The 26,900-nt window shown below is 38.3% G+C and overlaps 1 protein-coding gene and 1 non-coding gene across 2 annotated transcripts in view; both read left to right on the top strand.

The window, feature by feature from the left end:
* Positions 1 to 26,900, top strand: part of RAB3GAP2 (RAB3 GTPase activating non-catalytic protein subunit 2) — a 103,585-nt gene that overhangs the window by 33,745 nt on the left and 42,940 nt on the right. Inside the window, exons 3-13 of the mRNA XM_043924072.1 lie at positions 5,081 to 5,204; positions 6,068 to 6,149; positions 8,231 to 8,278; positions 8,365 to 8,440; positions 8,760 to 8,861; positions 13,169 to 13,268; positions 15,762 to 15,860; positions 22,774 to 22,922; positions 24,348 to 24,427; positions 24,527 to 24,616; positions 26,044 to 26,183. Coding sequence (XP_043780007.1) covers positions 5,081 to 5,204; positions 6,068 to 6,149; positions 8,231 to 8,278; positions 8,365 to 8,440; positions 8,760 to 8,861; positions 13,169 to 13,268; positions 15,762 to 15,860; positions 22,774 to 22,922; positions 24,348 to 24,427; positions 24,527 to 24,616; positions 26,044 to 26,183 — 1,090 coding nt within the window. The remainder of the gene's footprint in view (positions 1 to 5,080; positions 5,205 to 6,067; positions 6,150 to 8,230; positions 8,279 to 8,364; positions 8,441 to 8,759; positions 8,862 to 13,168; positions 13,269 to 15,761; positions 15,861 to 22,773; positions 22,923 to 24,347; positions 24,428 to 24,526; positions 24,617 to 26,043; positions 26,184 to 26,900) is intronic.
* On the top strand, positions 18,272 to 18,403 carry LOC122708383. The gene has a single exon (XR_006345164.1). It is a non-coding gene; the product is annotated as a small nucleolar RNA SNORA36 family (small nucleolar RNA).

Below are 26,900 nucleotides of genomic sequence, written 5' to 3'. Positions count from 1 at the left end.
GGGTATAATCTGTGCAGTTGCAAAACAGTTGAAGGTGACTTAACCACAACAACAGGAATAGCATACCGTATTTCCTTGTGCTTTGCAGATTATAGTGGTTTTTTGTTTCTTTTTTTTTACAAATTGAAGGTTTGTGGCAACCTTGCATCAAACAAGTGATCAACGCAACTTTCCAACATTTGTTCACTTCCTATTTCTTTGTCACATTTTTCTAATTCTTGAAATATTTCAGATCTTCTGCTGGTAAAACGATTATGATTGACTGAAGGCTAAGATGATGGTTAGCATTTTTTATCAGTAAATATTTTTAAATTACAGAATGTACATTTTTTAGGCATAATGCTGTTATGCACTTAATAGACCACAGGATAGTATAAACATGACTTTTATATGCACTGGGAAATCAAAAATCCATGTGACTCACGTTGTTGTGCTGTTTGCTTTCTTGTGGAGGTCTGTAGCTGAACCCACAGTATCTCTGACCTCTGCCTGTGTAATATAGTCATGTGAGTGTTCTATAACTTAATTTTGGTATATGGAACTCCCGCTTGTACTCATTCAGCTTTGCCATGACAGACTAGGAGGATCTGCTTTTAGTCCCACAGTCACAGGAAGGATGGAGAGTTGGAGAGTGAAGAGTGATAGAAGGTATTGGTTTTCGCCATCTTCTCACCCCTCCCCCGCCAGCCCTCATCATCAGTAGATGAAACTGGAATGCTGATCATGTGGTTTCATGTTACTAAAAACGTACATTAATGAGATGGCTCAGCAAGGGTAGGGATGTAACCAGTCATTGTGGAGTAGTTTCTCTGAATTTGCTTCTCAGTGATATCTACTTGTGCTTTCATCTTGGTTAATTCTTACAGGGCAAAATTCTTGTTGGTGCTGAAATGGCTTATAGTCCACTTGCTGGACATGGTGGCAGACAAAGCTTGATTATAATTTGATACTGAGTTCTAGACCCAGTAGAGAGAGTAGTACTTTGGATGTTTACTTGTACGTACATGGATATTGTACCTACATGGATATGTCAGCCATAATCTTAAAATGTTAAATCATAAAATTACTTAAGGAAAAATATTACTAAAGATACTATTATTCCTTATGGATACATTACTTAGCATACTAGCCTTGAATCAGTTGCTTATTGTCATATAGTTTCATGTGTAAGAATACATACTAGGTTATTCAAGTATCTTTGTGAATATAAATAAGGAGGAATTGGAAAGCTGTTATTCACTCATGTTTGCAGTTGTGCAGTGAACAGAGTAGAGGAGTCATAGAAAGGATTAAAGACGTCTAGTCTAGGGTTAGAGCAATGCAATCACAGAAGAAACATCAGAGGATAGTATGACTTTTCATGGCAATAAATTCAAAAGATGGTAAAGTCAGAGGAGAAGGGGATTGCAATAGGAACTGGCACGTGAGATGGACAGAGAGAAAAGAGAAGAAAGAGTCTTTCTAAAGGAGAACTCAGAGCAATGCCTCAAGAATGTGCTGACTCCCATGTTCAAATATGGTTCCTCACAGCTCTAAATCAGTTTGCAGAACCACAGAAAGAGTAGCCTGGTATATTGTTGTTGTGTCGTTGCTAAGCTGTGTTCAGACTGTTTATGACCCCATGGACTGTAGCCAGCCAGGCTCCTCCGTTCATGGGATTTCCCAGGCTAGAATTCTGGAGCAGATTGCCATTCTTCGAGGGATCTTCCCGACCCAGGAGTCAAACCTGCGTCTCCTGCATTGGCAGGTGAATTCTTTACCTCTTAGCCACCAGGGAAGCCCAGTCTGCTGTATAGTGATAAGTAATAGAGAAGTTCTTTCAGAGAAAACGCTTTTCACTGACGCAGACTGGAGTCAGATCCTAAGGCTTCTTAAAGATCTGTTGCAGTCGCCCGCCAAGGTGAGCGTGGTCCTCCTCTGGCCTCAGACACTGATTGTGTGGCAGGGAGTGCACATTCTTAACCGTCCCAAGACTCTACTATCTGTATTGTCGAATGAGGTTTGGGCCAGTTAGTCTTTAAGTTCCTTCCATCTTTGCATTTTTTAAACTCTCTGTCTTTTGGGCAAATGTAAACACAGCTGTCATCCTTACTAGTGACATTATTTTGAAAACAGGATAAAAACAGGAATAATACTCTTTGTTGAAAAGTAACTTTTACAAACTTTTTGGAGTTTACTGTTTGAACAAAATTTTGGAAGTATGATAAAAGGAAGGAACCCATTTGTATAGATGTTCTATTATTTAAAAAAATATTTTTTTATAGAGCTTGCCAGAAATAGAGCTGTATTATCCCTTTTCTGGAGCACTGTTTGGATTTCTCCTGTTGGAATGAGATGGAAATTTTATAGAGCAGTCAAGGAGTTCAGATACTCTTAGTTTCTTACCAAACACAGCACTTAGATAATAACCCTGCATGGCTCTCCCTGCTTTGATTCTTGTCCTGAAGGAAGGAGGTTTTCACTTGAAAACTCCTGAACCTCAGAGTTCGTGTAATTAGATCTCATTAAAGTGGAGGGAACCATAAGGTGGTGATGCCCTCGGCGGCCAAGGCTCTGTGAGGAGTCCTGGGTGAGTGCTGGCTAAACAGACTGTGCGCTCGGGCGGAAAGTGTGGGTCAAGGCAGAAGTTCATTACAACTAACTTAGAACTTTCTTAGAACTAACTTACAACTTTCACTTTTTAGGGAATAATTTTCTCCCTGGCTTATATGTAGAAAAATGCACATTAAAAACAGCAGACTGGATAATAAAAGTCCTAAAAATTGTTGTTTTACTAAAATAAGGGATCTTGCCAGTATGACTCTTCTCCCTGTCTTTTGGGAGTGAGTGCAACCTCTTCAGCGTACCTTGCAGAGGAAAGAGGAATCTGGTTGATTCCTCAGTGTTCCATTGAGAAGCAAAAATAATCGCATGACTGTTCCAGAGGTTTCAGACTTACATGGAGATTTTCCTAACAATGTCTTATAATCCATATTTTATTTCTGTTTTAAACATTTCTTTAATAGTATCACAGCAAGAAATATTTATCTTTCCTAGAAATACTGCCATAATATTTCTGATTAGGATGATTTTCTGTTTTTAAAATCCTTTAAATTTCATTGTACTAGTAATATATTCTTATTGTTTGTGTTAGTCACACAATCATATCTGACTTTTTGCGACCCCATGGACTATAGCCCACCAGGCTCCTCTGTCCACAGAATTCTCCAGGCAAGAATACTGGAGTGGGTTGCCATTCCCTTCTCCAGGAGATCTTCCCAACCCACGGATCGAACAGAGGTCTCCCACATTGCAGGGGGATTCTTTACCATCTGAGTTACCAGGGAAGTCCTAAAAGCTTTAAAAACCATAATTTTTTTTTTTATATGACAGCAACCTGCATCTCTTCCACCTCTCTTCCCTCCCATCTTGACTAATTCAATCCAAAAGCTGTTGGCTAGGGTTGAGTAAGGTGGAAGATCAAATGACGTAAAACCTAGAAGCTATAAGAGAGTAAATATTAATAGATCAGTAATTTTACTACATAAAATTTAAAAATTCTGCATGAAGAATACTAAGCTATGACGTGAACTGGGGAAAACTTTTGTTCAAAGAACCAATTTTCTTTGTATGTAAAAATGCTAAGTAAAAAGCGAAATAAGGGAAAGGTATGTAGAGATTTTGTTGTACCATTTTTTAAAATAATGTCAGAACATGCCCCCAAATAGCAGAATTGTTAAGCAGTTTCTAAGGAAAAGAACCTTCAATAGCCATTAAGATGATAGTGTGAAAATTCAGTGGTGTCCCAATTGTGGGTGATTTTCTGCTTCTATTTTCTGTGTTTTGAGTAAAACAAAATAAATCTCCAATAAGCAATACAATGTTATCAGGAAAAATAAATGCTTTATATAAAAAAAAAAGTATATACAAATCACTTAGAGAAAGAACAGCAACCTAACAGAGGGTCTGCAAAGGAAAGGAGCATACTGTTCATAGAAAAGTCTCCTAAGCATATGAAAAAATACCCATTCTCACTCAAAAGAGCAATGATGTAGACTAAGATACTACTTTTTATGTGCTAGTTGGACAAAGATCAGAGTTAAAGCACTTTTGAAGAGTCCCTGAGGAAGCAAGCACTTTCAAAACTTGCTGGGTCAGATTATAAATTAACATAACTTCTGCAGAGCACAGTTTGGGCACAGCTAGCACATTTACTAACACATGTTCCCTTTGACTAGGAACTTGTCCTGCTGGCATCCTCCCACATAAACTGATAAACATATAAAATTACTCATTGTGACATCATTTGTAGCAGCAAAAGAATGTGAACAACACAAATGTCAATCAGTGGGGGCTGGGGTGTTTCTACAGTGGCTCTACAGCCATCAAAAAATTAAGCAACTTTAGGTAGAGTGAAATCTAAGGTATATGTTAAGAGAAAAAAAATAAAATATAGAAGTATGTATGTAGCATGCTACCATTTGTGTCAGAAAAGGAGAAGGGGTAGTTAATCCTGTTTGCCTGTGTGCGTGGTGTCTCTGGAAGTACACATGAGATACAGTCACACTGCTGTCTCCAGAGTGAACAGCAGGGCAGCTGGAATACAGGAATTGTCAGACTTTGCAAAGACCTTTTTGGATCTGTGAATTTTTAACCATAAGAATTTACCTATATAGTAAGTACATATTCAGTTGAAAAAAAGAAAACACCTTTCAGACCACATAAAAAAGAAATGTCATAATTATCATACTTTACAGGCCATAAGTGTCAGATAATATTTTCTTTGCTGTCTAGCTGCAGATGCCCTAGTAGGATTAGTTACCAAATTTCCTAACAGTCATTTCTGGAATGATCCCTGTGTGAGATTCTTTTAATGTCTTGCTATCTGTTTTATTTAAAAATTTTGCATGAATTTTCAAAACTGAGATCTGCTTGTGGTGAGTATTTTATTGGTCATCTTTGACATATTTTGATAACAGATATTATTGAGACTATAAAAGAATTGGGAAGGTTTCTTTTCCCTTGCTTCTCAAGGTGGACAAGGTGAATTGAACTGTTCTTGATATTTTTCCATGGAAGTAATTGTAGTTTTACTCAACAGGAAGAAGAAGGAAATACTTGCAAACCACAAAAAACTTCCTGGCTTCAGGATTGTATTTTATCATTATCTCCAACCAATGATCTTATGGTTATAGCTCGGGAACAAAAAGCTGTATTTCTAGTGCGTAAGTACTCTGTAATTATCATTTATTTTAATGCATAGAATAGAAAATGGATTAGGGAGAAAGAAAACATATTACTTCTCTATTATATGGTAGCATTTGATAGTTTGATGTGTTGCACAGCACTTTTGATTCTCTTTTATTTCTTTCTCTTCCCCTTTCTTTTGCTTTCTTTTCTGTTTCTTTCCTCTCTGTTTTTCATTCTTGGCTGCAGATACTCTAGCTGTCTCTCTCTGGCACTTCAGAAGCAGTTTTGGGCATTGCCCAGTTCTCACAAGGGGCAGTTAGAGCTAAAAAGGCCACTGATCCCTTCTTAGCAATAATGTGAATTGGGTGACTTCCAACTCTTAATTTGAAAGCTCACAGTACTGTTGTTTCCTATTTGGGGTATAAGCTTAGCTTACAATTTTTGTTGAAGATTAAATTTAAAGTTTGGCTGTATATAGAATGTGGACAACCTCACTGATCAAAATAAGGTCTTGTATTAAATGGGTACCGAGTGGTGCCATTAAGCAGATTTGCCCTCCAATAGCATAAATCTATTAGAAAATTTTTCTCTGCCAATTGAAGGTAAAAGTTTTATAAATAAAAATGGTGGGGTAATACATAAGAATTAATAACTTTATTATATGGATTGAATTGGAAGAAAGACTAAAGAGTTTTTTTATAACACTCTTATAAAAATTTTAAAACATCTTATATTTACTTATAGAAAGACCCACATCAATTAATATAGAACTATTAAATTCTGCACTCATCATTCTAAAGGAAAAGAATGAAAGTAATAAATTCTCTGCTTTAGTGTGCTGTAATTAAAGTTATTTTGTGTGATGATGTTTGGTTTCTTTTTTTTTTTTTTTTTTCAGCGAAATGGAAGCATAGTGATAAAGGGAAGGAAGAAATGCAGTTTGCTGTTGGTTGGAGTGGTTCTTTAAGTGTTGAAGAAGGGTAGGTACCAGTTCTTTTTGTCTCTCCATATGTTAAATGTATGTGTGAAATTGTTTTACTTATGTATCAGTCTGCTAAGATGTTTCGTCATTTGGAATGTTGATTAAACGTATGTTCATTGCAGCTTTAGAGATTGTAGGGCATGATTTGGGCAGTAAATTTTAATTTCATTAACCATGTAATTATTAATCAAAGAAGCAAAAAAAAAGCCCTTGTGTTTGGAGAGGATTTACAGGAGAGTGCGAAGAGAATTCCATAATATCCTGTCTACATTTTGTCTTTTCCTTCAGTTCAGTCAGTCAGTTGTGTCAGATTCTTTGCAACCCCATGACAACATGTGGTCCCCTGGAGAAGGGAATGGCAAACCACTCAAGTATTCTTGCCTTGAGAACCCCACGAACAGTCTTTTCCTTAGCTGTTTATTATTATTATTTTTTAGCATACCACGTGGCATATGAGATCTTAGTTGCCCAACCAAGGATCAGAACTGTGTCTCCTGCGGTGGAAGTGTGCACTTTTAACTTCTGGACCACCAGGGAAGCCCCTTATTGTTAATTTTATTCCGCCAAAAAGTCAAGGGCTGCTGTGGTCCTCTCTGCTCTGTTAGCACTGGGCTGGTACTTAAAGGGGACAGTGCTACATTAATTCTTAAAACTCATAAATACTTAAGAAATGCAAGTTAGTAAATTCAAATCTCCTACCGACTGGTTAGAGTTTTAAAACCAGATCTCTAGTATGGTTCCGTGATGGAGCTGCTAGCCTGGAACCTGCAGCCAACAGTTGTTCTCAGTTAAATTTTTATGACTGAAAGTTATCTGGTTGGAATGAATAAGGTTCTTTAGACTTTAAATTCAGATAAAAGACAATCAAGTAGAAATCCACAGTACATGCTGATACTCTGTAGAGACTCAGTGAACTGTGTTCTACTCTTGTCAAAACAAATGCTGTTTCTCCTTGAGTCATTTAGCCTACGCATTCTGAAGACATTTAATTTCTGTCAGAAATGCACATGCAAGGTTCATTTACTTTAGGGCTTCCTGGATGGCTCAGCAGGTAATGAATCCACCTGCACTGCAGGAGACAGATGTGGGTTCAATCCCTGGGTCGGGAAGATCCCCTGGAGAAGGAAATGGCAACCCACTCCAGTGTTCTTGGCTGGAAAACCCCATGAACGAGGAGCCTGGCAGGCGATAGTCCAGAAGATCGCAGAGAGTCGACACGACTAAGCACACAGGCATGACAGGAGGGCTGAGGCTGTCAAGAGCCTCACCCGCTTATGCTAGTGTGTTACTTTAATACATTTTCAGTCACCTTAGAGACAACAAACAACCAAAAAGATTCATTTTGTTTGGTGTCTAGTTTGATGTATGGGGAAGAGGATTTATAGTTTGTTGAGTAAGCTGGTGATGGTCCTGAGTTTTGACAGTTTAAGGAAGAGGTCATTAGGAGTTATTTTAATTTTGAGGCTTGTCTCTGGGCATGGGACAAATTTTTCTTGAATCTTCATGTCAGAAAAAGAAAAATCTTTTAGGGACCATCCAGCCCAGCAGGTTCTTAGAAATAGGTCATCAGCAGCAGTTTCTGCAAAATATAAAAAAAGAAGCCAGCCAGTTGAAATATGGCAAGTCTCTAGAATCACGTTCCCAACAGAAATGCAGTTTGCCTGTTTTGTGATTGCCAGTTCCTCCCACCTTCTGCCCAAGTTCTTCACTGATGTGGAGGAGAGGGGAACAGTGAGAAATGAGTGCTTGGTGATCCCTTGATGTTTTCTTACTTTTGTGTATAATCAGTTGTATACGGTAAAGGTTTGCTTTTTTACTTTTATACTTTTCATAACAATACAGAATGAAAAATACTGTTTTTTATTAACCTCAAGTGAATGTGATATTAGCTTTTATGTGAATGGGTTTTATTACCCTCCTTATGGTGGAGTTTTGCTCATTTTTTAAATTTCTATATTGGATACAACTGGTCCACATCGCTCATCTTCCACTTAATTGTCCTTTAATATCCAATCATAGAGATACAAAAGTCATTGATAAATTGATTGGGTAAACATATGATTTTGTCTTTGTTTTTAGGGAATGTGTAACCAGTGCTCTGTGCATTCCACTAGCAAGCCAGAAGAGGTAAGGATAAGTGAGTAAGTCAGTCTTTTTTTTTTTTTTTGGTTTGATGTATGAACTTTTAAGATCATTGATTTTATTTGTAACAGGAGTTCCACTGGACGTCCAGACTGGACCTGCATCGTGGTGGGCTTTACTTCGGGTTACGTACGCTTTTATACAGAGGTGAGTTGAGTGTTACGCAGTTAAAAGGCACCATTTGACTGGAAAACCTGGTTCCACGTTCCCATTACACTCCTTTGTGACTCACTCCCTGCCACTTGAATATGTAGTTATTCCTTATGGAGGTGAAGGCTGGAACGGGGGAGCCGTGGTGGTGGGAAGTTCTGCTGTAAACTGTAGAGAAGAGAAGCCATGTTCTTCTGCAGACAGACGACCTGGCATCCCTGGAAGACTTGTGGGGGAAACGCCGCTCTGCCCAGCCACGCCTGTTCAGGTATATTGGTGAGAAAACAAGCGGGGCTGTCTCTGTGCTTCCTCCTAGAACGGCGTGCTCCTGCTTGCCCAGCTCCTGAACGAGGACTCAGTGCTTCAGCTCAAATGCAGGACCTACGAAATCCCACGACATCCTGGCGTGACTGAGCAGGTAGCGTAGGAGATTGTGTCCAGAGGGGCAGTGGCTTTACTCTGAAGTAGTCTCTTCTTCCTTCTTGTTGGGTGGAAACTTTAAGGTATCTTCTCGTGGCACAGTTAGCTCTGCTGTCAGATTTTAGAAATAGAAGCTATTCGTAACTGAGTAGGGAACACCAGTCCTGCACCAGTAAGTCAGTCTTACTGAAATATTGTATGCTTTGCTCCACAGTGAAATAAAACACTTAAGTTAGAAACCAAAAGGTTTTCTCATTTTTAAAACTTAATAGTGACTTAAGGTAAAAAATGGTTTTATATAACCTTATATCTTTTTTATTTGGATGTAGGTATTAAAAGTATGTAGAGTAAAAAAAAAGATTTAGCTGTATCATTAATAGGGCTACTATATTGCACTAACCTATTTCTCAGAAAAGGGGTTATTCAGTTTTTATTTACTGTGGAAAATATTTTATAGTCATAGAAAATTTTGATAGAGAAAATAACACTATTGAGTGTCTAAGGCATGCCACAGTTTTCACTTCTTCCTAGGTGCTGTGTCTCACCTAGGTTTTGGTTGTCTCACAGTCAAAAATTTTGATTGTGTCTACAGTAATTGTAGAGCCACATAAACTAATATGCTCTTGTTCAGCACATCTTGTGTGGTACATTGTCAAAACTATATAATATGCCTTCTCTCTTTGTGCTGTCTGGCTTCCAAGAGGTTTGAAGTAAGCAGATGTATATATATTGTGTTCCTTTGTGAACTTAAATTGTGTGATAGATGGACTGGAGTGAAATTTAACCAGTAAGAAAGACTAGACTAATATCTGTTAATGCTGGTGAATAAGTTAATCAGTAATATTAAGCATTACCTTATGAGTTGCTAGTTTACATGAACAGAATAACTTCTGTGCAAATTTAGAGAAGAGGGAGCTCAATTAGGACTAGGGTAATAAAGGAAAATTTCATGGAGGAGGTAGAGTTTGAATTAAGCCTTGAAAATGGGTGTAGAACTTAGAAAAGAAGGGAAAATATTTTAGATAGTTAGGGAAAAAAAATCAGGGAAGATTCAAACATGGAACTGTGAGACAGCAAAGAAACTGTATAAGAAACTGAGAAACTGTCAAATACTCTGAGTCACCAGATTGTTCATAAATTTGAAAGCCAAGTGAAAATCAGAATTGCTTCAGAAGATTCAGAAGCTACTAGAGATTTATGAGAGGGAAGTAGTATCATCAAAGGGATCTTGAAGGACTTTGTTCCAGATGAATTGGATTTGTGAGAATCTGGAATCAGGGAGGCTAGTTATCCTGTTTTTTTTCAGTTATCAGTAATAGAGTGCAGTGCTGCGAGCCAGGACTGGAATGGCTGTGGGAAGAGGGAGGAACATTTGACAGGACTGGGTTACTGTATCGAGATGCTAAATTTTTTTTTTTTGGCTGTATCTCGTGTTAGTAGTGGCATGGGCGATCTTTTGCTGTGGCACACAGACTCTCTAGTTGTGCTCAGGCTCGGGGGTTGCAGCATCTGGGCTTAGTTGCTCCACTGCACGTAGGATCTTAGTTCCCCTACCAGGGGTTGAACCTGCGTCCCCTGCATTGCAAGGCAGATTCTTAACCACTGGACCACCAAGAAAGTCCCAAGGTGTCAAATTTAAAGAGAAAAATGAGTTGGCTCTAAGATCTCCTGCATGAGGCATGCCATTGACGAAGTTGGAAGAAGGGACTGCCTTGGTAGTATACAAAAATTATAAATTTTATTTTGTACATGTTTGAGGTGATGGTAGGAAATAAAATGAAAATACCATCATGCCTGTAGTGATACAGAACTACCCCAGAGGCACAAAGGCTAGATTGAAGATGATGATTGAAGTCGCAGATATTGAACGAACTCTTCCAAGGACCCGTTACAGGAAAATGAAACGGAAGGCTGAAGACTTAAGTTATAATGCTGATCGTAAGGAGTTGGGAGGAAATGGGACTACTGCAGGAAACAAACAAGGAACTGTTGGAAATCCAAGAAGGTGATCTGTTTATTGAAGCTGCCTCTCAAGAGCCATTTCCCTTTTTTTAAAAAACAAAAACAAAAACAAAACAAATTCCCTGGAAGATGAAGTTTGTTTAAACACTTTAAACTTGACTGTGTTTGTAATAATCTGTTTTTAGAGCTGGTGGAAAAATATAACTTAGATTTAAATACTTGCTTGCTGTTTGCATTTGTGAGTCAAAATCTTTTCACTGAAAACTGTTTATTAAACACACGGAGGGAAGTCTTTGTTGTTACTCTGTACTCTACAGAAGCATCTTTTGGTCCAGTGTCCATCAGTTTGTATATCAGAAATACCTATTTGCTGCATCTTTAGTGCACTCCCACATCTATTAAAGATCACAAGAGCAGATTTCCTTGTAATTCAGTTCTGGGGCAGTGAGTGTAGTAGGTGGGATAACTGATCTTTGCAGGAGAAGATTCCAACGGGAGATGTTTTTCTGGAATGCCAAAGAAGCCTCTTCTGTGGTTTCTGCACAAAAATCCCTATCATTTAGCACAATTTCTGCAGCTTTTGGACACTGGTATTTGTAAGAGTTTCTTTTTCAGGAAAACAGTCTTGTTTTGGAGATACTTGGCTAGCTGGTGATTGGCTCCTCCCTGTCAGGGACCTCTCTCCCCCCGCCCTGCTCAGTGGACTGCGTAAGCTTAGCATTGTCAAATTATCCTGTGAACCCCGACATCAGCTCCCACCCCTTGTGGCCCACAAAAATGTTTAAAAATGGAAACACCCAATAGTCCAGTAGAAAAAAAGGACAAGGCAGTTCTCAAAAGAAGAAATATAACTGGTCGACAGCATATGATAAACTTTTGAACGTTACTGATAATCTCAGAACTATAAGCAGCTACATTTGGATAATTTTTCACCTTTCAGATTGGCAAAGATGAAGATTAACAAAGCTTGGTGACAGAGGAAGAGTCAGGCACTGTCATGTATTGTTGGTGGAGTTATAAACTGATAGGTACTTTCTTGAGATAGTTTAATAATATGGATGAAAATGAAAATTGTGAATGCTTTGTGACCCACCAGACCTCCTTGAAGGAATTTAGATCAAAGTAATGTGAAAAGATACATACAAAAGAATGTTTACTGCAGTGATGTTTATAATAAAGTATTTCTTTCATTCATAAACATTTATTTACTGCCCGTTATGTGCCCAGCCCAGTTGTAATCACTGAGAATCCATTTTTGAACCAGACATGCAAAGTTTCTGCTTTTGTGGAGCCTACAGTTTGGAGGTGATGGAGGGTAACCAATGATGAACAGCTGGAGATTTTCCAGGATGTTTTCAGCCTCTGATAGGTGCCGTGAGGGAAGTAATCATGTTGATGAGATTGAAATGAGACAAGGAAATGGAATTGATGTTTGAGACAGAGACTCAGGAGTAGCCTTTCAGAGCACCTGCATTTGAGCCAAGATCTGAGTGATCAAAAGAAAGGCAGGCAACGACTTGAGAGGTGAAGGTGCAATGACCTTTGTGTTAAGGGTGCAAGGGGAGAGGGACAAGATGATATTAGAGGGAGAGGCCCCATCTTGAAGCTTGAGTAGAGTTCAGGTTTTATTCTAAGTGCAGAAGGGAGCCAGTGGAGAGATTTAATCAGGGCAGTAGTTCTGCTGTGTCTCAGGAAGATCACTCCAGCTGTGGAGTGTGGATGGTAGAGAGGGAGAGTGGAACCAGCAGGCCAAACTCAATGTCCATCAGTAATAACTGAAATTTTGGTACATACGATGCAATACAGCATTGCCACAACAAAAATTGATTTGCTCACTTACTGAAATGGAAGAATATCATTGATACATTACTGAATAAGGAAAAACCTGTTACAGAATACTGTATATGGTATAGTCTTGTACAAAAGTGTGTGATTATGTATGACCCTATATACTGAAATATGTCTGGGATTTCAGGTGAGTTTCTTTTCTCTTCTTTTTACTTTTATGTGTTGTTTGCATCCATATAGTGACTAAATTTCACTTTTATGAAACTTGTACTTTTTTGGGTTACTCCCTTTGTTTTGAAAATATTCACCATGTACAAAGGCTCATATTTGAGAAGAATTTTAAGTCCTTGACCAAAAGGCATTCAAAAAAAACAAAGTCTGTTTGTTTTTTTTTACTATTCCTCTGCCTGCTATTGTCTTATGTGTTTGGTGTTTGATGGTTGTTTAGTTATAGTATTCCTTTATTTTACATTAATCATGATATTCAGCTATAACAGAAACATAGATATGCTTATTTGGCAGTAATGGAAATATTTCTTCTTCTTCCTTTAACAGAATGAAGAGTTGAGTATATTATATCCAGCTGCCATTGTGACTATTGATGGATTTAGCCTTTTTCAGTCTCTTCGTGCTTGTCGAAATCAGGTAGCAAAAGGTAATTTTGGGCAAGAAATAGCTAACTTGTGGTGATATTTGTCTTATTTAATTTAATCTACTTTGAAAAATGCGTCTTCTAAACTAAAAAGGCCTTCTGAACTAGTTCTATAGAGGAAAAAAAAAACAACAACCCACTACTATAGAAATGGGAGTCTAGTAGATTGCTTCCCTGGTGGCTCAGATGGTAAAGAATCCGCCTGCAGTGTGGGAGACCTGGGTTTGATCCCTGGGTTGGGAAGATCCCCTGCAGGAGAGCAAGGCAACCCACTCCAGTATTCTTGCCTGGGGTATCGCCATGGACAGAGGAGCCTGGCGGGCTACAGTCCATGAGGTTGCAAAGGGTTGAACACGACTGAGCGACTACGCACAGTAGCTTAATTGGTAAGACACAGGTGAGGACTAGACCTCTAGCTCTTGTGTTGCCAGTTGAACCGTTGGCTGTTTTCACTAATTCAGCAATATGTCTTGGCCAGTTAAGAGAGAAGTTCAGCACTGGGATAGAGAATTCAGTTGCGTCTCACTGAGGAACCAGATTTCTCAATAGATGAGCACTACTTGGGCCAGCATACTAAAATCTTGTGATTCTGCTTTGCTTCTACTCTCTGGGGGTGAAGAAAGCAGAGAATGTGCAGGGGGCGTTTTCCTCACACTAGGCAGGACTCCACAGGCAGGCAGCATCAGCTGCTTTTAGCTAACTTGAAACACTTCTGAACAGAGAAAACTTAAGAGACCTAAATATAATCTATGTAGGCAACTATGTCAGTTCCAGACTTTGGCATGAAACATGCACTTTAACCTTCCCTACCCATAGTTTAAACTCTGAGGCTATTTTGTCTTTAGAAGAGGATATTGTGTTTCATCAAAAATCAAGATGCACTATTATTTTCTGTTCCACTAAGAAGCAAAAATGCTGCCAGTAAGAGTCACACCATCAGTTTTAAGATTCCAGTTTTAGAGATACTAAAATAAAAGTACCAAAAGCCCCAAGTTACTGCAGATAGCAGTGTTGGTGCTGACTTACCCCATTTTCTTCTGGTTTGGAATAAAGGAGCCTTCATGGCCCTAAAAAGAGCAAAGTTTAGCTTGTAAATCATTTAGCTCCCTGAAAGTAGAGTTTAATTAAGATGTGCTATCCAATTCATAAAGATTGTTCATAAATTCAAAACTAAATGGTAAGACACAGAAGAAGCAGTTTCTTCCAGGGAGAGAATGCAGCATCTCACATTGCAATAGAACAGTTTTCACTGTTTTTTAACAGGTTGATATATATGATCAGTATGTTGTTGGTTATGTGGTTCTTTACTAGTACATGCTTTTCTGTAAAGTCAGAATTTGTTTGAATTTTTATACCTATTTTCATAATCTTTTAAATTATTTAAATTTAGTACACGTAAAGTTTCAATGTTATTTTGGAGAAATTTCAAATAGTCACCAGTAATATATATGTAATTTTTATAGAAATTTCTATAAGAATTTTCTATAGGTTTAAGAATTTTGTAATTTTCTCTGCATAAGAATTCTGCAGTAAAATAAACTAGAAATAGATAGTTATGCTTTAATTGGTATCATTAGCCATTTCATTTTTACTGTTTTTGAATTGCCATTTATTTTATTATGTATGAGATCATAAAGCCATTTTATCTCCTAGCAAGTAAGCAAGCCACTTACTGCCCTCTTACTGTAAGTTGCTCTAAATATCTGATTACTTAGCTACAGATTGTTGTGACTTTTATTTCACAGTATAGGAAAACTCTCTCTGCTTGGCCTTACTCTCAAATCTGAAGTGCTTAGAGGGTTACTGTTTTCCTTTGTCAGAGTACTTTTCTTCACCTTCCTGAATAAGTGACGAGAATCCAGCTGTATTCTAACACATAGCCTGAGAATGTACTGACAAGTGGGGTCTTGTGCATGAACCTGTGGCCCAAGGTGTAACTGCTGCTTTTCTTTTCATTCCTCACTCCCTAGGTGGAAATACCATGGTCAGTGGTCAGCATTTCCTTCATTTTCCTGGGAGTGCTGTCGCTGTTAGCGTATCTTTCTGTCAAGCCTGGTCTCAGCTGTTTGCATTTGAGATCTTTCTGTTTTCTTCTGTGTGCTTCTGCTGGGTGTACCACCAGGTTTCACTAAGACACTGGTTGCTGTTTCAAGGATTTTATTCATTGTCTTTCTCAAGAGGGAGAAATTGCATACTTGGCTTCAATTGCAATTTGAATTCACCTTGATTTTTGATGGTAGTCTAGAGTTTTTAGTAGTGTTTTCTAATTCCTTAAGTGTTCCAGAATCTCTTATGTCAGCCAAGTTAGTCTTTTAATATATGCATTTTATGTATATTGTCTTGGTGTGAGTAAATCTCACTGTATGCATGGTTTATATTACTTTATTTTTAACTACTTTAGAATAATCAAGTTATTATATTTTTGATGATTTTTGGTAAAACTTCATTTTCTCCATTATATTTAAGTTTGGTTTGTCTAATTTTTATCTTTGACAGCTGCAGCATCAGGCAATGAGAACATCCAGCCACCGCCATTAGCTTATAAGAAATGGGGTCTACAAGATATTGACACAATTATTGATCATGCTAGTATTGGTAAGCCATTACTAGTTCCAGTTCTTTTGGAACTTACTTCTTATACTCTTTGATAGAAGTTTTTTATTTATTAGAAATGTAGATTTATTCTCAGGGCTTCCCTGATGGCTCAGTTGTTAAAAAAAAATCTGTCTGCCAGTGCAGGAGGCTTGTGTTTGATCCCTGGATACTGGAATATCCCCTGGAAAAGGAAATGGCAACCCACTCTAGTATTCTTGCCTGGGAAATCCCATGGACAGAAGAGTCTGGCGGGCTGTAGTCTGTGGGGTTGCAAAGAGTTGGACATGACTTAGCAACTGAACAACAACAATAACATTTATTCTTATGTGAAAAGAAAATCATTGTCTTCAGTGAGACATTTGGAGGGTAGTTCAGACTTAGAGATGATCATAAGTTAATGTCTTTAAGGAATGGTAGTGGTTTTAGTAATTATGCCCTTAGCATAAGCAGTACTGTACAGGTTTTTTGTTGTTGTTTTGTTTTTATAAGATTGTTTTTTAATATGAGCCATTTTTAAAGTCTTTATTGAATTTGTTACAGTATTGCTTCTGTTTTGGTTTTGATTTATTGACCATGAGACATGTTAGATCTTAGCTCCCTTGACCACGGATCCAATTGCACCCCCTGCATTGGAAGGCAAAGTCTTAACCACTGGACCATCAGGGAAGTCCCTACTGTACAGCCTTGGATCACCCACTATTTGACTTAAGTTTTATACAGATGAGTTTGATTCATATAATTGCCAGATCAGTCTTCTAAAAATGTAACCTTTAGATCAACAGAGTATAGAGTAAAGCGTATGTCTTCTTGTGACCTGTATTTGAAGGCTCACTGGGTTAGGTGTGAGGAATGCAGAGATGGAAAGACTTGTTTCTGCTGTCAGGGTGCATGCTGCTGGTTGGGAGAAACATGTGAAAACAATTACCGTATCACAGCATGACAGTTGTCAGAATCAGCAAGTGGACCTACTCCTCCAGGGGGAGTAGAGGAGAAGCCCGAGGAAATCAGGGAACTGGAGGTTGACCTCAATCTGAGATTGAAAGAATGAGTGGGACTTGACTAGGAGGACAAGCGTCAGGGAGGCACTTCAGTGAACAGGTATCACATGGGGCTGGAAGTGCGTTGTGTGCAGGAAAAACAGTGAGAACTGGCCCGAGTGAGGCCAGCCTGTGAGTAGGAGCCAGATTGTGAAGCCTAGGATACTGTGCACAGGAACGTTTATTTTTCTCATCACCATGTTGAGAGTCCTTAAAAGATTCTGAACAAGAAAATGGTACTGTCACATAGCCTGTTGGAAAAATCACTTGAAAGGGTCAAGACGAGAAACTAAGTGTAGGAAGGAAGCTGTGATAATCTCAGTAAGAAGTGATGGGCTTCTGAACTAAGAGTAGAAATGGGGGTAGAGAAGAAGGAAGTGTTATTTTAAAATATATTCCTATTTTTTTCTGTTTAATAATATGTGCTTATTAGATTTTTCAAATAGCACATAAAATATAAAGGAAGAAAAAATAAGATAAAATGAGGTTTTTGCTGAGAAACTACTTATAGAGTCATAGTATAGGAGAACCACATGGGATAGTCCAGTGTCTCAGGGCTCATTAGCAGTCGACTGTTAGCTGCTCCTAGGCCTAAATTCTACTCATTCGAAATAATGAGTAGAATCAGCACCTTAAGAGCAGGGTGGTTTTTGGCCAGTGGTCCCAAGGAAATACGTATCCTGACTTCATTTTCTTTTCTGTCTTTGACCTCCTGGTGGGGCTTCCCGTTGTCTGAATCCAGCTCAAAATCTGGGTCCATAACATACACACACTGGGAGGGAGAGAAGGAAGGAGTGTGAATCCAGAGGGGCAAACTGAAGATACCTGACAGAGAGCGTCTTTGTTTATTGTTGCATTTCTTGTATGGAATACAGACAGACCTTGTTTCATTGCACTTGGAAGATACTACATTTTTCACAGATTGTAGGTTTGTGGCAACCTTTGTCAAGCAAATCTCTGGGTGCTATTTTTCCAAAAGCATTTGCTCACTTCATGTCTCTGTGTCATATTTTGGTAACTCTTGAAATGTTTCAACTCCTCTACCAGCGACAAGATTAGGAGTCACTGAAGGCTGAGATGATGGTTAGCAATTTTTAGCAATGAAGTATTTTTAAATTAAGGTATGTTCATTGTTTTTTTAAGACACCATACTATTGTACTCTTAACAGGGCTATAGTATAGTATAAACATTTTTATTTGCATTGGGAAACCAAAATATTTGTTGACTCACTTTGCTGCGATACTTACTTTCTTTTGATGGTCTGTAATTGAACCTGCGATATTTCCGAGGTCTGCCTATGATCTGTAATAAGCACCTTGTTGGTAGACATTCCGTTTATCTTTACTTTTTGTGAACACAGAAATGTTGCAAAACTCCAAAGTGTTGAGTTCAGTTCAGGGTGACTTCCTTGTTCTGTTAATTAAACTTTGGAACATTGAAACAGGCTAGGAGAAATGATTGGATAGAAAATTTTATTCTATTCATTTATCTCCCAGCCTACAAAATGGAAAAATAAAAAAGAGGGGGCATGCCATGAGCGTTATTCCATGTACATGTTTGTGTAAAGGTCTGATTAACTCATTCAACAAAGAAATGAATGAATACCTGTTGTGTCCCAGGCACTAGTTTTGGTGCTAGAAATACAAGGCAGACAGGACCCCTGCCCTGACGAAGCTTAGGTTCTGGTGCTGGGGAGACAAAAAAGAAACTATTAAACCAAAAGGATAAATAGGGTAATAACAAAATGTTAGTGAGCGTCATGAAAATAAGCAGAGGGTTATGACAGAAGTAAAAGAACGAGGGCACTAGGTACACGGGTGAGCACAGGCCTCTCCTGAGACACGAAGGATGGGAAGCAGCCACTATGTGAACGAAGGATAAACGTTCTGGGAGAGAAAGCAGCAGAGACAGAGGCCTGGTCTAGAGGGGCGAGGGGATGGCATGCAGTCGAAACCTGAAGGGTTAAAGAAACGGAAAGGAGGTAGTCGTGCCTTGATTGTAAAGTGAGGAAGAGGGACCAGGTAAGGTTGGAGACAGGGACCGAGGTCAGATCACGTAGCTGTGAGGAGTTCGGGTTTTATTCTGAGCACAGCGAATGCCATTGATGGATTCTAAGTATGGGATATTTAAAAATATCCCTCTGACTGCTCTTCAGGGAGAGGCTTGTGGAATGAAAAATGAAAGCAAGGAGACCAGCAAAGAGTTTGTTGGAACAAGAGAGAATGAGGATTTTGTCTCAGGAAGAGGCAGTGGTGCTAGAAAGTAGACAGATTGGAGGTGTAGTGACACTTGCCAAGGGATGGATATTAGAAAAGAGAGAAAGGGTCAGAGATTTCTTAGTTTTTAAGTGTGAACAACTGGGTGAATGTTCAGGCTGTGGCTGAAAAGAGAAGGAGAAGGAAGCGGTAGGAGTGAACGAGTGGAGAGTTGTGGTTTTTACAGGTTAACTTCTGACACAGACTTCCAAATGGAGATGCCAGGTAGACAGATACATGAGTCTAAAGGTCAGGAAAGAGGTCCAGATTATCAGTATAAATTTGGGAGGGAATGGTTAACTGTGGAATGCGTCACAGAATTCACAAAAGGAGATTTAACAACGTTCATTGATTCTTAGAAGTTTAAGTGGAATGGTGAGAATGAAAGCCGCATCAGAGTACATTTAAGAGTAAATATTTCCACTCCCTACTTTCAAAACTCAGAAACACAAGAACAAGAAATCAGCTCATAGCATCTCCATTTTGACTCCAGTCCTGACTTCACTAGACTTCTTATTCATTTTCCAGCTCCTGGTGAACACTTTCCCCTGGGTATCCGAACTTCCCAAACTGAATTCTTGACTTCTCCCATCAAACTTAGTCCTCCTCTGTCCTTCTCTGTCGTCTTCTCTTGCTTGCACCAAAAGCTTTTTTTTTTTTTTTGCTTTTGTTTATTTATTTATTTATTTATTTCAGTGGGTTTTGTCATCCATTGACATGAATCAGCAATAGATTTACACGTATTCCCCATCCCGATCCCCCCTCCCCACCAAAAGCTTTTGAGTCATCCTTGATTCTCCTTTTTTTCTCACACTCCTCATCCAGTCCACCTTTGTCTCAGCTACCCTCACAGTAAATCCGGAATCTGACCGCATCTCCTCTCCATCATTGTCAGCATAGTAGTCCACACCACCGTTGTCTCTTGCCTGAACTACTGAGGAAGTGAAAATCCTAACTGGTCTTTCTGCTGCCTTTCTTCTTTTCCTAAAATGTCTTTACCCAGTAGCAGCTAACACATGATCCTTGTAAAATATAAGTCATATTTTTGCCACTTCTCTGCTCACAACCTTCCAGTGGCTTCCCATCTTATTCCTCATAAAACCCGAAGGCCTTATATCTCCTGCAGAACTCCCCTTCCTCACCCCTGTGTTCCCCCACGCTGATCTACTCACTGCCCCTCTGCCACACCAAGCGTCCTCCCACTTCGGAGCCTGTGTAGTTGCCCCTTCTGCCTGGAGTTTTACCCAGCCAGTCACGTGGCTGTCTCCCTCACTTCAAACAGGTATCTGTTCAAATGCCGTTTTATCAAAGTGACCTTCTTTAGCCAGTGTACAGGCCCCGAAAATTATCCGGTGACTTTAACCTTCCAGAAGTTTATGTTAAGAACTGTAAGGTATAAAAGGAATTCATTTGAATCAGTTCTAATGAGATGGATGAAACTGGAGCCCATTATACAGAGTGAAGTAAGCCAGAAAGATAAAGACCAATACAGTATACTAACGCATATATATGGAATTTAGAGAGATGGTAACAATAACCCTATATGCAAAACAGAAAAAGAGACACAGATGTACAGAACAGAATTTTGGACTCTGCGGGAGAAGGCGAGGGTGGGATGTTTAGAGAGAACAGCATCGAAACATGTATATTATCAAGGGTGAAACAGATCACCAGCCCAGGTTGGATGCATGAGACAAGTGCTCGGGCCTGGTGCACTGGGAAGACCCAGAGGGATCGGGTGGAGAGGGAGGTGGGAGGGGGGATCGGGATGGGGAACACATGTAAATCCATGGCTGATTCATGTCAATGTATGACAAAAACCACTACAATATTGTAAAGTAATTAGCCTCCAACTAATAAAAATAAATGAAAAAAAAAAAAAAACTGTAAGGTGTTTCACAGTGTGGAAAGGCCTCAGATGTTCAGGGAAAACCCTAAAAGACAAGGTAGTAACAAATTCAGAAGGAAAAAAAAATTTACATCTAAGGCAGTGTAATTACAGTAGGCAGCTTGTGTCAGCAGTAATACTCAGAGTTCTTTATCGTGAGAAAGGTGAATGTGAATTTAATTTAAAAATTGAGATACGGTTATATTGGAAGAATATGGAGAGAAAAAGGACTGTAAGTTATATTTTCATTTATCTTAAATTAGTGAAAAATAATGCTAAAATTGGTGACTCAAAAAACAAAGTCACACACCTATAGTGTGTAGAGTATGAAGAGAAAGCATTTTAAAACTTAAAATTTCAATTTATATGTGATACCATTCAGCCTTTGATTTTGTGCTGGTACAGTCAGCATATTTAATCATGTCATAAAAACACTTTGTATATTGAATCATGAATTCATTCATAAACAGGACAGGCATTCTAATCTTTCAGAATAGGTCAGCTTTTGTAAGGATTAAAATTTGATGACTTTAAATCCTCAGTCCAGTAAGAGGTTTGCTTATGAACACCCGAAAAGCATTTCCTTTCCCAGGACTCTCTTTCAGGAGCAGTGCATTCGTAATAGAGGCAGTACATACATATGAAAATGAAAATAACTCCTGTTCCATTCTGCAGTATGTTTGTGTTCAGAACTGACTGTCTTTATGTACCAGGAGTACCTGAGTTGGAAGACTTCGCCTGAGACGAAATCTGGCAGCAGATCTTTACTTTCTAAACCTCTAAGCTCACTTGCCCCATCCTTCTCTCTCTGCCGCCCAGGTGAATTTAAATGATGCTGGCTTTTCCTCCTCTCCATTGTCTGCTTTTACTCTTAGCACCTTGGGGAAATCAGCAGTAACTTCATTATAGAAGGCTGGGGGTTTCTGGACTACAAAGTAGATGTTTGAGAGGGTTTGTTTTTACCGTGTGGGAAAGGGTGTGGGAGCAGAGATGCTCTGCTGCCTTTCTGGAGAGGACATAAGCAGCACTGCCTCTGTGGAATGCCACGTCACAGTACTTAACAAAGTTGTTTAAAGATGTAGATCCCCTTTTGAGCCTACACCTCTGTGTATGAGGATTTGCCATACAGATGAACTTGTATGTAGGTATGCGAAGATCTGTCAAGGACGTATATCGCAGCATTATTTGTAGTGGTAAAAGGTGAGAACCAACTCAGATGTCCATCAGAAGGTCAGATCAATTATGGCATGACCACACAGTGGAATACTCTGAGTGACTGCCAAGAATGAGCATGTCTCCTTGATATTTTATTAAATTTAAAGAACAAGGCACACATCAGTTGATTTGGTGTGCTGTCATTTATGTACCTATAACATTTCTGGAAAGCAACATAAAATATTTCAGTTGTTACCTCAAAAAAGTGAACTTATACCTGGAGATATTGGTAGACTCTATATTTCTTGTACCATTTGAAGTTTTTATCTGTTTAAAAAATTAATATTTAAATTGTTTTGTATATTTTATAACTTAGAGGAATTGTAGATGGCAGTTTTAATATCTTATGGATGTTTTATGGCATTGATCTTGTAGCTTTTAAAAATGACTTTCATCTATTAAATGAAACTCAGCAGTTAGCGTTTTAGAATGGAGTTGAAATAAAAATCTGGTAATCTAAAATGACACTGTCATTTCAGTGCATTAAAATCACATATTGTTGTTGTTTTGTCATTAGGTATTATGACTCTGTCCCCTTTTGATCAAATGAAGACTGCCTCAAACATAGGTGGATATAATGCAGCAATTAAAAACAGCCCACCAGCCATGTCTCAGTATATCACTGTAGGGTCCAGTCCATTTACAGGCTTCTTCTATGCTTTAGAGGTAAGTGTTTCATCATTAATCTTGATTTTCAACATATATACAAATTGGATATGGTAATAGCCTTAAAAGTGTCCTTTTCCCTGGTGGCTCAGATGGTAAAGCGTCTGCCTGCAATGTGGGAGACCCGGGATCGATCCCTGGGTTGGGAAGATTCCCTGGAGAAGGAAATGGCAACCCACTCCAGTACTCTTGCCTGGAAAATTCCATGGACAGAGGAGCCTGGTAGGCTACAGTCCATGGTGTGCAAAGAGTCGGACACGACTGAGCGACTTCACTCACTTTCACAATAGCCTTAAAAAGATTAAGTGGTTTACATTTGTAAATTTCAGTATAAGCTGAAATTAGTCTCAACTCACTTTCTTCTAAATTCTTTAGATTAACTGGAAAGGTACTAAAGTCAATGTAAAATAAGCAGCCTTCTTTGTTTCTGATGCCCCGAATTCTTAGTTGAGTTGTCTTGAAATATTGATGCAGTAGTCAGAAGCTTAGAGTTGTTAGTGATGTCAGCCCACAACGAAGTTGAGTAAATGAGGAATTGTAAAGATAGAATGAGCTGCCAACTATGGCTGATGGAGTGGTGAAAACTGCTCCCTAAAATTGGGTAGACTTAGGTATTAGACTTAGCAGCTCTGATTTCTCACATAAAAAGCACCCTTCTCAGAATTGTCCAAACTGTCTTTTTACTTTAACAAAAATATATTTTAAAAAAAGAGGTGGGGGGGAATAAGGAGTTTGGGATGAATAGATATACACTCCAGTATATAAAATAGGTTAAGCAACAAGGATTTTACTGTATAGCACAGGGAGCTATATTCAGTATTTTGTAATAATCAGTAATGGAAAAGAATCTGAAATGTGTGTGTGTATATAAAACCAAATCGCTTTACTGTATACCTGAAACTAACACAGCATTGTAAACCAGCTATACTTAAATTTAAAATAAATTTTGTCAACCCACTCCAGTATTTTTGCCTGGAAAAGTCCATGGACAGAGGAGCCTGGCGGGCTGCAGTCCATGGGGTTACATGACTGGGCATGTGTGCACGAGGGTGGAGGGAGATGGGTTGGTGGCAATAAAGTGGTAGAACTAAAAATAAAATAATTTTTGTACAATATGAAGTATTTCTAAATAAAAACTGATTGAAAAAATGTTTGAAAAAGAGGGAAAAGAACTAGTTCTGTATGGATGAGAAATCAATAGCCCTGCTAGAATAAGGCCATATTAATGTCCTAGTTTAGATTTTTTAGTTGACAATAATTTAAAGAGTGAAATCATGGAGATTATGTAAACTATTAGTGATTTTACTTTTAAACTATAGAGTTAAAACTTCTGATTATATTTCTACCTCCTACCTTTTTAAAGTGCATCTCATTTAGAAAGTGCATTTTGTCTATTTGTCATCTTTCAAATGTTCTGTTTTTCAGGGAAGCACGCAACCATTATTATCTCATGTTGCACTCGCAGTGGCAAGTAAACTCACTTCCGCTTTATTTAATGCTGCCAGGTAATGACATCAGTTTAAAAAATTTTCGTCTCATTTGGATGGTCTGCACGTTAAAACACTGGAATCCATGGTTTTAGTCTAAATGCTCTTTATTTTCAGTGGTTGGCTTGGTTGGAAGAGCAAGCATGAAGAAGAAGCTGTCCAGAAGCAAAAACCCAAGGTGGAACCAGCTACCCCATTAGCTGTAAGGCAAGTCCGTTGTGCTTCTCTTGCGTTTTAGTATTTTTAGAAATGGACTGTTAAATGTATGCTCTTTCCATGTGCTTAGCTCATTTATTGATTTCTTGAGTCTTTGGAGGTCCTATAAGTCATTAACATGGGACTAATGTTTTCTCCCAGAATGTAAACTTCATGAGGAGAGTGGTTCCTATATGTTTTAATGACACTTGTCTCCCCATCATGTAGTAGAGGCTCAGTGTGTGTGTGTGTGTGTGTTGGGTGGCGCTTACAAACACTGTACACTTAGATGTACAGTAGAAATATTGGGTTTTTGATAGCTATTGAACTTCTTTCTATAAAAAGTGTTGGTTTTTTTTTGAACTTCTATAAAAAGTTTAGCTTATTGGTAAGCTGTAGAACCTTAAAAAGGACATAGTGATTTCTTTAAAAAAAAAAAAAAAGTAAAAACGGGATCCCATATATTCAGGCATTATGCTTGAATAATGCTGGCTTATGCTTCCTTGCTTGTTCCAGCAGTACTGGGGGATGTTTAGTGGATTTGTCAGGTTTTGGGGAGAGAGGGCATGAGTTTTGCTTGATTCTGTTTTTAAATCCTTTTTTATTACTCAATATAAAGTACCACCATGAAGGGAAATAAAAACTTCTCCCCTTTTTTAGATGTTCTTCAACTGAAGAGATATAACTAATTATCTGTTATTAAAATGTATTGAAGTTTATCTTCTAGAGTGTTTTCCATCTAACATATCACATTCGCAGTCACCCAAGAATGAAGAAATAAGCCAAGTGTCCCTATGCATCACATGGATGTACAAAGTCTCTGAGTACTTTGTCTCAGGGAGTTTTTTCAAAATGAGCTATTCTAGTTCTTTCTCAGTACTTCCTTACTTTTATTTTACCCACATTTCTAATAGGATTGATTATAGACCAAGAACAGTGTACAGATAACTATTTAGAAGAAGGAAAGTTCTTTCTTCAGGCAGTTACATTGATATCAGCAGGATATGCTATCTAGAGAAAAAAGAGAAAAGATTAGAAATAAGAAAAAATAGACAAAGATGCCAGTGTAGGAGCAAAGTATTCTAAAATTTAGTTGGTTGTCAGGGTAGTTTCGTATGACATACTGCTTAATCAAGGAAAGATATACGTGTACTTGATACTCTCTGAAAAAATAAGGTTGTGGGTATTCTGTATCAAATATCGCTGAAATAAGACTTAGGTATTATTATATAATAGAAGAAAGTTCCTTGCATATTTTGTATTACAAAATGTCTGGTGTGATTAGTTAATAAGTTAACTATTAATCCATACAAAGTTCATATTTATTTATATTAATATAAAATCAGATTCAGTCTGTTTTGTTGCTGTATTTCATTATTCTTTTATTTATTTCTAGATTGGACTTTGAGTTCTGCTTTCTTTTTTCTTTTAAATATCAGATTTGGGCTTCCAGATTCTAGACGCCATGGTGAAAGTATATGTCTGTCTCCATGTAACACACTGGCAGCAGTAACAGATGATTTTGGCAGAGTTGTTTTGTTGGATGTAGCTAGAGGAATTGCAATACGCATGTGGAAAGGTACTTTCTTACAAAAATCCAGGAAAAAAGTTAATTGGCTTTTTACCCCAGTAGCTGAACAGTGCTATCCTTCTTCAGCTTCTCGTTGATAACAGTGTTTCTTTATGCTTGCCTTCTTTCTTTTTTTAATCATGAACTCAGATCATATCAACAACATTTGACTGGTAGTCCCAACTGACACATCTTTTAAGTTTGACTAACTCATAGGTACTTAAAAACTCTTCCTTATGTACTTCTTTTCAGTTCTCACTGACATTGTCAGTTCCTGAATTTAGTTTCTTGCTCCCGCGAGATTCATTCCAGTTTGCATGGCCATGCTTGAATCAAATCTTTCCAAAACTAGAATGCCAGGTTTTTCAGATTTAAGATGGCAAAACCTAGTAAGATTCATTTTTTTAAAATTTGAGTTCATATCCATATGCCTGGGTCAGTTCATTTAAGTGTCTTGGTAACATTGTCTCTTAGAAGTTACATTTAGTGAAAAGCACAGAGCTGTGTACAGGATCAGTTTGATATCACATGACATCCTCAGGAACTCAGTCTTATTCCGTGTAGCTTCCCCATGAAGGTTATATCATGGTCCAAATGGCTGCTGAAGCTCCAGCCATCTTAACATGCATCCCAAGAAGGAAACAGGGGACAGAAAGCCTACCACCTTAGTCTGCTTTGAAGATATTTTCAGAAGTCTTGCCAAGCTTTTTCTGCAATACATTATTT

Source organism: Cervus elaphus, chromosome 14 (assembly GCF_910594005.1).
Source record: "Cervus elaphus chromosome 14, mCerEla1.1, whole genome shotgun sequence".
Lineage (NCBI taxonomy): Eukaryota > Metazoa > Chordata > Mammalia > Artiodactyla > Cervidae > Cervus > Cervus elaphus.
Note: the sequence above shows the minus strand (reverse complement) of the source record. Positions and strands in the feature narration are given on the sequence as shown.